General features: G+C 39.4%; 1 protein-coding gene across 1 annotated transcript in view; it reads right to left on the bottom strand.

Moving 5' to 3' along the window:
• Positions 1-14,099, bottom strand: part of LOC126203756 (uncharacterized) — a 1,215,674-nt gene that overhangs the window by 716,695 nt on the left and 484,880 nt on the right. Inside the window, exon 2 of the mRNA XM_049938159.1 lies at positions 2,245-2,288. Within this exon, the coding sequence (XP_049794116.1) occupies positions 2,245-2,278 (34 nt within the window). The 5' untranslated portion in view covers positions 2,279-2,288. The remainder of the gene's footprint in view (positions 1-2,244; positions 2,289-14,099) is intronic.

Here is a 14,099-nt window from a genome sequence, read left to right as displayed (position 1 = left end):
AGAGATGGTTCAGTAGCAGAAGATTCCAGATTACGCAAAACGCGCAACATTTTCAGATCATACGACTGAAGTTTTGATTCGTGACTTTGTTCTCATCAAAAGCAATGAATTTCATTGCCGTTTACATGGTAATGTTAACAATGACAGCTCCAGCTTTTGGTCAAGTAAAGTACCTAAAGACATGTGTGGACATCCCCTTCACAGTGACAAAGTGACAGTGTGCTGTGGGGTTATGATGAAATATGCAACTGGGACATACTTGTTTGAAGGAGTTGTACACAAGGAGTTGCTATCAATGCGGACTAAGAAGACGACACATAAGGATTTAGATCTTTTTACCGCACCCTGCACTATCAGTAACGTTCAATCACAAAGCTAATACGCAAAAATTACAAATAATATGGTTTCCGAAACATGGGGGACCGTTCACACAACTGTCAATTTTCCTGCTGGCATAGGTTCTCCTAATGGTGACACTACTTGGCCGACAGGTGCGGCAGTTCACAGCATGTGTGTCCTCTTTCTATGGAATACTTTAAATCGAGGGTGCACAAACAGATCACGAACATTAGACGACATTAAATGGGTCATTCATCAGGAAATTGTCCCACAGCAAATAAAGTGGAGGATCTGTTTCTGTCTACTTCGGCAGGCGGCTTGAAAAATGCATAGCGAAACTAGGACACTGCTTATATACTACAACGTTACTCACAGATCGCAAGACTGTTTTATACACTTCATTTTGGAGCCCTTAAATTCCACATATGCTCCATTATGTTGTATCAATAAACATGTTGAATGTTGGGTAATAAAAGAGATAATACCAATTAAAAATTGTTATATCCTTTTCCTGCCCCCCAACGTGTAATCACAAAATATATGCACAAAATTGCAAAAACGTTTTACGAATACTTTAACACGTTTTGATGTAACGTGCACAACGGATAGAATTGGGTCACACAGGCATACCTATACACAGTTTTGATATTACGGATAGAAGAGTCAGGCACTTGAAATTTTTTCGCCACTGCTAAGACAACCAATCTGAACGATCCAATAAAGTTTCGTTCCATTGGCTGTAACGGGTGCCAGATCTTTTTGCCATGTGGGATACAGTTCTTGATCACATTAGAGGTTTCTAACCCTTTAATGTGGATATTGTCATATGAGAGACAGATGAAAACGTGTTCTTGTTTCCAAGCCTGTCATGTGACGGACCACTGAAAGTGTGTGCCGTGATTGCGTGGCCAGTTATATTTCCTGCCAACGAAAATGAGCCCTCTCAGAGAGTTCTGTAATATTTCGCGCCAGTGAAAATGTTCCCAAATCACGAAGTCAATAACATGACGGACCAGTTACAGTGTACTTTCACTATGAAGCCAGTGATATGATGCACCAATCAAAGCGAGTCCTCGCTAACAAGATAAACCAAAAAAATTAAGCTCTTGAGTACAATCAACGCAGAGCTGTACAATGTAAAGCAGGCAACAAAGTGTCAATTTCTTGTGATGTTTCGTCATTTTCTAATAGTCTGACCTGAATAAAGTAGTATGTAAATTCGTCATTATTGAAGTAATGAATTCCGGTCAAATTTTGTTGATTTTTCTTGTGTTTTTAGACTGTTGATTGATAATGAAATGAAATAATAAAACTACGAGCTAAACTAGATCGTACGATACCCTAATGCCGCTTATATGGAAACTAAACCGGAATAACGCAGAAATATATCACTCGAACATCCATTACATGAAGGGGTTATTTCAATAGTGGTACAAGTCCAATTTTGTTCGTTTTGAGATACAGAGTCCTAAAGTTAAATGAGCACCAAAAAATACGCAGTTGAGAGACCAGAAATATTCAAGCATATGGCTTCTTGCTAGAGATGAACCTTTCTTTCTGTTTGTTTGGATCATTAATTTCAGAAGCATTATAGGCAGAAAAGTTGAGGTTATGGACTTGTACCACTATTGAAATAAGCTCTTCACATAATATGAAAAAAACGTTAGGTATTGCTGAGCGTGGCTGGATACTCTTTTGGAGGTCGGAGGCGTCGCAACATACACTTGCCCTTGTTACGTACAATTAAGTGAGGCAACACGGTGCGGCCAGTGTAGTTCTGGACAAGGAGGACAAAGTAGCAGAGCATGAGGAGGTGGGTAGCGCAGCTTCCAGCGCACTGAAGGCGCCTGTCAAAGGTCGCCGCCTCGTCGGCTGGAGCAGCAGCGGCGTGCCGTGGCTACTCACCGGCGACATTGTGCTGGCACAGTCGCGCGAACATGGCTGCCCTCCTGAAACACAACAAAGCACGGTAGCGTCAGAAGGGGCCTCCAGTGTACGTGCCAGCGCTGCAGCTTACAGGCTGATAAAGGCTTCCCATAAAATACGGATTCTGCGTCAAATCACCACACTCCTATAGTGAAGCTTATGCATACTGTACATAATGTATCATCCCTCTCTCCTGTAGGGGTGTTTATTCTCGAAACAGCATGAGCGCTCATTACCACACTTCGTCCGTGAATAGAATGGGAATTAGATAAACTAAACAGCAATCTATTCCATGCATCAGTGATTTACTGTGTATAAATCTGGGAGTAGTAATGAATTTCCTTCAGTGAACATTGTGAATATGTTATCTGCAACAAGGCATCTTATTACAATATTTTTGTTTTACCACGTGGAAGAAATGGGCATTAAACGAAAAATTGGGAGTTCCATGCCTCAGTCACGTGCAAACGCTAACATTTCCAATAAAGTATCACAGAATAATTTTTCATTGTTGCATTGTGTAATATAATGGACAAACTTTTTAAAACTTTGAAAGATGGAAACGTTTAAATGAATTTAATTAATTTCATTTCCCGTAAAATGCGCATAATTTTAGAAATAGCTGTAACCTCTAAACAAAATTTGGACAACGAGCTGACAAATAAAATTTACGATCTTATATTAAAATGCTATGCCAATCGATAGAGGACCTACAAATCAACTGCGTCACTCGTTGAGCTAATTTCAACATCACGGGAACTTCAAAATCTCTTTTGGAAAACGTGACCGCTATTTTATCGTAAACAAGACAAAAATTAATGACAGTAGTTTAGCAAGCATTCTCCAACAATAGTCGAGTGCTGTGTGTGTGTGTGTGTTTTTTTGTACACCCTATGGCTACAAATATGCTGTCTTTGTTGGTTATACCAATGTAGATACTAAAAGTAAGAAGAGTGGACTATTCAGCCTGCTTATACGAATGAACTCATAGCCATTAAAAGTTAGATAGCGTACAGTAAGATGGCCCAACCTGCCTTTATCGTAAAAATAGCGCACTCACTCTCCGCATTGCAGAAACTAACGTTAATACATTAGACTAAAGGGAACTCAAATGTTCAAATGTGTGTGAAATCTTATGGGACTTAGCTGCTAAGGTCATCAGTCCCTAAGCTTACACACTTCTTAACCTAAATTATCCTAAGGACAAACACACACACCCATGCCCGAGGGAGGACTCGAACCTCCGCCGGGATCATGCGAACAAACAGTATGGTGCTCTCATTTTGAAATGGGTCCATTACATCAGTTTTATTCGGAACGGCTCTCTCTGTGAGCATTATCTGCAGATGACGCCACAAGTTACCTGTACGTGATGGTAATATGTCTTTGGGAGAGAGAGCAACTTTTATATCCGGTCACCTCTACATATTTTTCTACCTGTACGCCTCCTTTGAAAGCAAGGATGCATGACTTTGTGAATGCGGTTAGTTTGAATCCTTTGTGTGTATATGTAATCTGTAGCGTAGTATGGTAATTAAGCCATCTTGCGATACAAGAATTCAGAGAGGTTATACCTACACCCACAGGGAATGTTAAGGAGCGTCTTCGTGTTTGGACAGTTTGTTAGCCGCAGGTTCCTAGGTGCGTCTTTGCTAACCCCCACCACTTTTCTCTCCCAAGAGCCATGGTATGGCCGCGTGTGGACAAACTTGGACTGCAGCATTGGGCACTCGTATGAAGGTCGAGTTTTTCGGAGCACGCCCTATAGTTTCTTGATACAGGTACGAGGATGTCTTATTTTCGAATAATAATAATTCTAAGCCTTTTCCCTTTAATAATTGTTATAAGGACCATTGGAACAACAGCGACCCAAGTGAAATATTTTTTAAAAACTAAAACAGTTTTGATCATATAAAAACGTTTTGAGATGGTGACCGGTTTCATTCTATTTTTAAGACCATCTTCATACCATACTCTGAAATATTATTACATTAACAGACTTAGAGGGACATGTAACAAAAAGAGCTACAAACTGAGACATATAAACATAAGAATAATTAAAAGAAAATATACCCAATGGTGGCAGGCGGAGGTGGGTATGGAGTAGGTATGACACATGAACGTCAACTGCTTGGTAGCATAGAGAGGCTATGGGTAAAGTAGGAGAGACTCCGCCTGCCGCATGATGTCATTATCAGCCAAAAAGGCCGCAATAGGTAAAAACGCTACAAACGTAATGTATGTACACAATTGTAGCATCGAGTACAATAGTAAAGGTGAAATCTAAGCCACATAACAAGTCACAACTGCTAGAGGAAGCAGAATACACCAAGCAGATTTACAGGTAACAAATCAAACAAATTTTACCTTTAGATATGTAACGTTAGGCGGAACTTATTCTGTAATTAGACATGACTGTCTTAAGGAGCGTGACTAAATGTAAGTTTTCTTCAGATTTATTTGACTTTAGAGCAGTAGTCAAGCCAGAGTCGTAGTTAATTACACGAAGTCTATTTGACTAGTTTCTGTGAAGCTCAGTCACTATAATGAAATGTAACAAGTATGAAACAAGTCTGCAATTAACTATGAGAACCACAACACCTTTGTCATAGGAAACTATACTGTCAGTTTATCACGTTAAATAAAACCTTGTTATGCCGTAAAGGCAAAGAAGCACCATCATTGCAATCAATCGCTGTGAAGCCTTAGTCTATACAGAACACTAAAATCTAGGTCGTATTTGTTGGATTAAGATCGGCGTTGTCCAACTACTTACATAACGAACCTGACAAGTGAAAATCTTGTCTTATTAAACTAAGCAATTCTGCTGTTGTTCTGAAACATACATCGCTCGAGTATGAGGTGGAATCGTTAACCGAAGCATCAGAACGCATCTGTAAAAAATTAACAGTCGTCCATTTTTTTAAAATAGTAAAATTCGCTAATAACATGATAGGTACGTCTTGAGGTAAATAAATTTCCTTAGGTAACGTACAAAACTGTAACATGATGAAGATAACGAAATAACAACAACCATGCATGAATACTGTGTTCTCATTTTATACGGTTCCGTACGTCAATCGCTAAAAACGGAACCCTTATGAGATCACTTCTTATATATGTCCGTCTGTTAAGATCCCCTTTTCTCAGGGGTCGCAGGTTCGAATCCTGCCTCGGGCATCGATGTGTGTGATGTCCTTAGGTTAGTTAGGTTTACGTACTTATAAGTCTAGGAGACTGATGACCTCATATGTTAAGTCCAATAGTGCTTAGATCCAATGAAAGTGCAGGCCCTGCAAGGTTGAAGTGGCTATGTTGGTGTACCCAGAGGCCAATACAATAAAACAAACACACGTCAAATGAAACAAGAAATCAACCTTTGCTGAAGTGCCGTGAGGCTCTGAAAAGTTATTTATTTCATTGAGGACTCTTATTTTAAATAGAGTATGCACTCTTCCGAACCTGTAAAAGATCGTCCTGAGCTGGCTCAGTTTGTCGGGGAATTCCCTACGAAAGGTTTAAGTCTCAGTAGAGCACAAAGTCTTAACTCTCTAGGAAGTTTAAGTATTTTATTTATTTATTCGATTGTTCAATTGTTCAGATTGGGGTCATCAGCAATTCTGTAACATCAGAGCATTTGGCACTGTAGGCCTTCATAGTCTCAAATTTTAATAAATAATAATATATAACCAATTTGTATTTAGACAGCTTTTAATAATTACAGGGCGAAACAAAATATTGTCTGGAAGGGAAGCAGAAGAAAGAAAACTGAAATAGACTTCAGAACGCGACATATGCGAGAAATAAAGGTACTATTATTTCATGAAATAAGCCATTTTTATATTTGTAAATGGGAAAATACGTAACTTTTCTGACGTAGCCTTGACAGATATTGTATGAGGAGATGCTAGAAAGTAATTTGGGATGTAATCACAGATTTTGCTTGAACACAACGTGAATAGTTTCCTGTAGAAAATAGTAACGTGTTCTTACAGTGATATTTTTCTGTAAGCAAATTACTTAACTTACAGAACAGAAATAGGAATTTTTATTAAATCAGATGGAATGTTTGTTCACGGAAAACAGTATTATTCAACATTATTATGTATGCCGCAAAACTCTTATTCGCGTTCAGACTGAGTGCGGCAGTTTATCAGAGATTATATAAATTTCTCGCGTCGTTAAAAGTGATCTGAAACGAAATTTTTTTATTTATTGTACATACTCCGAAAATTTATGGCGCTCTATGCAGGTTATACGGAACCACACCCTTCAGCTACGGAAAAACGGTGCAGTTCAAACTAATGTAACTAGCTCTTGAGTGTATAAGCCAACCAACTCCTTTTATAGTAGGTTAAATGAGCCTCTGATGTTTTTAATTCTATGTTTACATGGTAATGGCCGTTCAACCTAACAGATAGCGCGCCTTCTTATTTGAGCTCTGAATGTGTTCTGTTTGTCTGTAATTAATTTTCAGCTCAAAGGTTACTTAGTATCCGCTCACCTGGATTACCCACTTATAAATTATAATTTACATTCGTCTGGTTTCCTTAGATTTTATGGTTTTTTTCGGCTCGTTTGCTAATTGTTTGGCAACTGTCGTTTTTGTGTTTGCCTTTTAACTTCTTTCTCTATGCTTTTCATTAACAAATATGTGTACATTGGCACATATGCGGTTTTCAGTCCCTTTTTTACAACTAGTTTGCTTTTGAACTCCTACTATTTACCTCTCTGCTACGACCACTTTACACACTGTAATTTCACTCCTTAAGTACATACGATCACTGTAAGACAGCTAATGATCATAGGCATCTCAATACGTTAGTGTAATAATAATAGCCGGCCGCGGTGGCCGAGCGGTTCTACGCGCTTCAGTCCGGAACCACGCTGCTCCTACGGTCGCAGGTTGGAATCCTACATCGGGCATGGATGTGTGTGATGTCCTTAGGTTAGTTCGGTTTAAGTAGTTCTAAGTCTAGGGGACTGATGACCTCAGATGTTATGTCCCATAGTGCTTAGTGCCATTTGAACCATTTTAATAATAATAATAGTAATGTTCTTGAATGAAGTGTAAATTGCAATTGAACATGGTAGCTGTTGTTTTATAGCTGTAAAAAAATTACTTGTAAATTTTTTTAAAAATTACTTCTTATCTGAAATGCATCCAAGTTGATGATCGTTGTTTGTGGTAATGTCTAGTGTTTATTTTAAATGTAAAAGCTACTGCACCTGATGTTTGTCTGGTTTCGAAAATAACTGTAAAATTTTCTGTTCCAGGTTTGGTTATCTTTAAGACTATATCGTGGTTAAATAGTAATGCTCCTAATAGGTAACTGAATTATAAATAATTTCTCATTAACAATAAGAGAAGTGAGAAAACAGGAAAAAATGACGACTACTACCTGTTGGTGGCTTATAAGAGACGAGCGACAGTTCTTACGAATTTATTGTGTTCACAATCTGTTAAATGTAATGCTAAGTCTTATCAAGCAGTTTTAGAAATTAGAACGAGAGTTAATGCCATTTTATTTTCTGCAGTACTTAATGATTTTGGGGAGTCAGTTAAAAAAACCTGTACGATGATTGCTGATACTGTTTTGATCGAAAAGATAGCGAGTTTTTCAGATGCGAGTCATTATTGGATGGAATTAACGTTACACCAAACATTGGTTTGGTTATTTCTGCACCTTCCTAGCAGAGCTTCAGTAGGGTTTGGAACTGAAAGAGAGAGAGAGAGAAGATGACGCTGATGCTTCGCCCCGGTCCATAAGTAAGACGGTGAGAACTCTACAAGAATCTTGAGCGTATTAAATGTGGCTGTTAAAATAACAAAAACGGGGAGCTCACACGTCGTTACGATAAAATGCGGGCTGAAATAATGCGAATGTGTCTTAAAATCGGTACACCGATACACCGATCCTAGAGAAGAAAATAGTTTCGGTAGTGTCTGTGCTTAAAATCAACTTTTATTTTCCTAGAAAATGTAAATAATTAAGTTTTGAGCTGCTGAACGACGTCCTACGTGTATATAGTAAGTATTCTACGTCCATTTAGTGGGTTTGGAAATAATCTGATATAATGTAACGCTACTGCGAAAGCGTTTATTCCAGGTGAGAATCTGTATACGTAGTGGGGTCATTTTTGCGTTTCCTTTATTGTTTAATTGCTCGAAGAAGCACGTGTCCCTAGATGAGATGAATTTAATTATCAGTCTGTCGCTATATTCCGACATTTAATTAGCTAGAGAAATTCCACAGGTGTCATAAGATGTACTGTAGTTTTCCAGTACCGGTATCTGCTAACACGTTCTCACTCAGACACCTCGTTGTAGTTTCAAGACCGGTCGGAAGGTGGCAGCACGTACTGCTCGCGGCAACTGCAGATAGATGGCTTCGTCACGGTGCTTGGCTCGACCAATAACTCGCCCCCCAAGGGAGTCTGGGGGCTCCGCTAACGCGAAAAAAGAATGCGAAAGTCACTCCTTAGTTTACATATGCAAATCAGATCTGAATATGGTAACCAACTTCTCTTCGTGGACCACCGCTGCAAAAAAAAAAAAAAAAAAAAAAAATCGGAATGGTAGCAACGGCGGCTCGTGGGCATACATTCCGCGTCTTCACAAGTTTTTAGATTCAGATAAATTTGAGAGAGTGAAATGGCATCTGCTGTAGAATAATTGTCCTTATGAACAAATTTATGCAAATGCAGCTACTGCCAATATCAATAATAATAATATGCATAACTTGTCCAACAAAAGAAAGAATTGTTTTTGTGGGTTTTTGTTGTTTTATGCGTAATTAAGCTCTGTTTAGGGCAAGAACAAAATAATATATAAGCTTTCGGAATCCTCCGTTCCCCATTTTTGTGAAAGTTGGAGTTTTCGTGGTTTTCTATTTTTTCGGAGAAATTTACAAGATTCCTAACACCTGTGTTAGTACACGAATTAACTTCCGGGTTGGAAATCAGACATTCTTACATTGCACCCACACAACCACTTACGTTTATTGTACACTTCTTTGTTAAATACTCACTTGTAGTCGTATTTATTTGATTTCGTCACTTTTTCAATCAACGGATTTAATATGGGAGCCTCAGTTCTCGTGGTAATTTACTTTTCTGTGAGCACTTGATATACTTTCAACAGAGTTAATGCTGACAATGCACACGAAAGCCGATTTCCGCAAAGTAAGCAACCAAATTCGAATACAAACTGCCGTTTGTGGGAATATATAATTAAGGCGAGACGGCCAACGATCTCTTCGTTACAGATGCACACCAGGCTCGAATTCTTACGGAAATCGACGGAATGCCGCGAGTAATGAGGATAATGGGCAAGGGGCATTACAGTAATAGTTGAGAATTTGGATCTAACAGGAGGCGTGAGAGGGTAGTACGTGTAGTTGCAAGGACTACTGTGACCTGATGCTTACTGGTCGGCGCATCTGCCTACTAAGCAGGGAGACCCGCGTTCGACAGAAATTTTCAATTTTCCCTATTGATTTCAATCAATACTTGCTCGCAGCCAATGTCTGTAATTCATTTGTGTCTCAAGCAGTGATGTCTACCAACATGATCACTTGAGTAGAATACAAATGGATTACTGTATGACAGAATCGAAAACAAAATATACATAACACATAAAATATTTTTCTATCAGTATAACAATAGCGTACACTGATGCCTGTTCTAATTTTACGATATAGCGAGTGGGCTGGCATATCTGAGTAGTGAGATACAGCCTAGAACGATTTATGTCAAGTGAGCGAGGCTGAAAGCCTGCTGCAGAGTGTTACCACCTGGTGGCACTGAAGTAAAAATGTAGCTCAGTGGTAAGGGTAGCTACGCACGCCACGAACCGTGCACGTTGTTTCATAAGTCCGTAGGGATTTGACTCATAAGAGGGTTACGTCTTCCTAGTTGCGCATACGCAAAAGCTTGCGCAACTGAAAATGTGCTCGCTCGTGACTCTGATGTCAACTGAAGACGTGTTTGTGACCCTGATGCTAAGCTACACATAGTCTAGAGAAGCAGCAGTAGCGCGGTAGATTGAAGTGCCGTATATTTAAGATTAACGCATCTATGTTACATTTAACAGCATTCAAAGAGAAAAAAAACAATAAATCCGCCAGGTGTCAGAAGTCGGTGTACACATGCTCTTTTGCTCTAACACTGCAGCCGCAACTGTATGGAAGGTTCAAAGAAGCCCCGACCCTCTCGTCTATGGAGGTCATTTAAAAGCGTGTATCACTAAGTCGACGTGCACCGACATTGAGTTATAAGCAGCTGTATCTTTAGTGCGAAGTCGTCTCCAAGGTCACCGTGCGCGGTTTTAACCTGGTGACTATGTTTCAGCTTCAGGAGAACATCGATCAGTTATCATACTTAAATTTTACGTTTTGATTTTCTTTTCGAAAGTTGCATTCCATAACACCGCCTTTAGGAAGATACCACTGTCACATGCTCTTTCTGTTCCTATTCCCATGCTATATCAGAAAATATTATGACATTATAACCGATTTTTAAAATGCCTATTCCCATCTAACGAATCTCACGTAGTACTGCGTCAAAAATTATATTCTTTCATCAAATTTGTAGACATGGGCAGAACTTAACAATGCACAGTTTCAATCGTCGAAGTTATATCTAGTAGATGTTAGAATATCTTTGACATTATGTAAGTAGCACTCAAATCATACACACGCTAGCAAAATTCTAAGTAATATATCGCCAGAAACGTATATCTTCGGCGTGAAAGGTAGAAAATATAGAGCTATTCAGAGAAACAGGAAACCTGGAAAATTAAATAATTTCATTGAAACAATTTTTTAATAAATATTTATTTAGTAACAAACATAATGCCCTTTTAGCATACATACAGTGCAATTTATTTTTTGAAGATGATATCTTGCAGGTGAGCTGCTTCTCTACTCAAAAATTCTGCGGTCTCTTTGTTACATAGTTTATGGTTTGACGTAACATCTCAACTGAAATTTCGGCGATCGTTTCTCAGATCTTGGCTTTTAATTCTTCCGTTGTCGTAGGTTGACTAAGGAACACTATGCTTTTAAGGTAACCCCACAAAAAGAAAAAAAAAAAAGGGGCGAATACCACACCGTATGATGACATAGCACACGATAACTTCACTGCTGTGCAATGGACGCTGGTGTAGCTCAGTAGGTATCTAAAACTTTGTTTTCTAACAAATCCACGGAAGTGGAAATGGGCTCCGTCTGATATTCACAGTTTGTTAATAAAATCCTCGTCCTTGTTTACCTTTTCAAGCATTAATTCGCAGAATTGTGGTCGCGTAACGTGATCGTTGGATTTCAGTTACAGGACGATCTGTAACTTGTGTGGATGGCACTGCAATTCTTGCACTAATATTCTTCGAACGCTTGACCTATGCAACTGTAAAGATGTTGAGTGATGTGGACTTCGTATGACAGCATGTAGAACAGACAGGATATTTTTTGGTGTGCGAACGGTTCGCACACGGCCTGGAGGTTTCATTTTCATTACCGAACCAGTTTACTCGAAATTACGTATCCGTGTATTACTTGCTGATGGAATACGATCGTGGCGTCCTAAATTAAAATGACGGTGGAATTGACTGCGTGTGCCCTCCACACTGTCATTGTTGTTGTAAAACGCTTTGATCGCAAATGCACGTTGCATACCACACCAAGCATCCGTAGTAACGAAATGGCAAGTGTCGTTGACAGACTGGCGTATGTTACTGGATAAAAATGGTTCAAATGGCTCTGAGCACTATGGGACTTAACATCTATGGTCATCAGTCCCCTAGAACTTAGAACTACTTAAACCTAACTAACCTAAGGACAGCACCCAACACCCAGTCAACACGAGGCAGAGAAAATCCCTGACCCCGCCGGGAATCGAACCCGGGAATCCGGGCGTGGGAAGCGAGAACGCTACCGCACGACCTAGCTGCGGACGCGTCTGTTACTCAGCGGTACCAATCGCCCACAGGTACCAACAGAACTTTCAAAATTTGCCGTTCTTTTGAATCACCCTGTGCGTGACACAAGAAAGGATACGGACCACATCGAAGATAAGATTAACTACAGCACTTACATAACCGAAGAACATGCCAAATTTTCTTAATTTCATATCTGTAGTGGTACCTAACTAGTTACCTTTACATTTGTAGAACTTTGCAGGAGGTTTCAAGTTAACTGCTTTCTTATCTGATACTGTTTATTACTCACAGAAAACTGCGCCATATGTGAAACATCAGGAATGTCTATAAGAGGACATATTTTACTATCGTTGCCACAAAATCCTACAGTCTTATGACTTGTTGTACTAAATTCCTTTATAGGTTAATCCATTATGAGCACCTGACCATCTCCCAATGAGGCTGTCGTAATAAATTCATCAGTTACCAGAAGCACGCGTTCGCTTTCGACTCTTGACATTTGCATGAAATGTTTAAAGTGATAGGTTGGTAGTTTATCATGGGAAGATACAAATTCTGCAAACTAAAAGAAATAGGTGGGCAGCCATTCTGTTCTTGGCAGCTTCATCACCCTGGCCGGACGTTCTTTTACGTGTTATCCAGCTTTGGAGGTGCTAAAGGTAGGAGCAGATACTTGTACTCAGCAACAACATGACGGTATGATGGCTTCATACAAAAGTGTGTTTAGGGAAAGGAGGATCAAGGGAAGGATAAGACTCAAAAATATAAATTTTTATACAAATAAGTTGATGGGTTTGGAACTGTGTCATGCCACAAGAACTAAATTTTAAATGAGAGACAGAAAGATTACGTTATAGAGAATTGATGGTAATACACTCAAAATTTCTATTATTAAAACGATTGTAGAAGTTACACATTTTGAAGTTGATAGTCTGAATCGGTATCTTTGTGTTACCAAATCATGTAACTCGTTGATATAGAGGACATGTGTAAGGTGCTGGATTCCCAGATCACGCGTTCGATCCCCGGTAAGTCCTAGGGTTTTTATCTGTCACTTACCAGTTGTTTCACCTCTGGCAATATTTTTTAACGGTGTTTCAGAGTCCACGTTAGTACGCCCTCCGATAGGGAGAGGTGGCGCCTTTTTCAGTCATAATACATCTTACATCCTATGAACAAAAAATTGTGCCCAGTAGCAAGAAGAGAGATCACATTCGTCTACACAAAGACCAACGGAAGCGATCTACAAAACTACCATCTACAATATCACCACCGATCGTAAAGATGGCGCTATCCAGAAAATATAGCCCTAAATTGTTATCCTACAACATGGCGGTCGCACGAATAACCGACACGTGTGCGTTACAGTAACACTGCCGGATATTCTTGGCTGGCAATGTTTGCAGCAATATTTTCCGGGCCAGCTATAGCCACGAAACGGAAGAAAGCGAGAAAGTGGAAGTGATTGTGGCTGTCCAGCGTTTGCATTCGATAAGCAAAAAAAAAGGTTAACAGGAAAAGAAGAAATATGGCTTCGTGGATGCGTTCTTTTTAGGATTCCGTACCACCGTTATAGGATTGCTTTGTGGTCTATCTGTCTGTCTGTCTGCCTGTCCGTCCGACTTTTAAGAACGCTTTTATTTAGAAACGGGTAGACGTATCCAGTGGAAATTTATGTCACCTGCTAAGTTCTACGGTCCCTTGGCTGTATAAAACGTTGAAGCTTCTTAATAAATGCGATCAAAGATACGGCCGTTTTTGTCACATATTTGATATTCGTAAACTCTTCATCAACACTTATATGGTGCTTCGTGTCGGCCTAGGATCAAGAAATTTGGAAGAAGCAAGATTTCACATTACAACCAAAAGAAAAATATTCGAAAGTTGTTAAATT

This window comes from Schistocerca nitens, chromosome 1 (assembly GCF_023898315.1).
Source record: "Schistocerca nitens isolate TAMUIC-IGC-003100 chromosome 1, iqSchNite1.1, whole genome shotgun sequence".
NCBI lineage: Eukaryota > Metazoa > Arthropoda > Insecta > Orthoptera > Acrididae > Schistocerca > Schistocerca nitens.
Note: the sequence above shows the minus strand (reverse complement) of the source record. Positions and strands in the feature narration are given on the sequence as shown.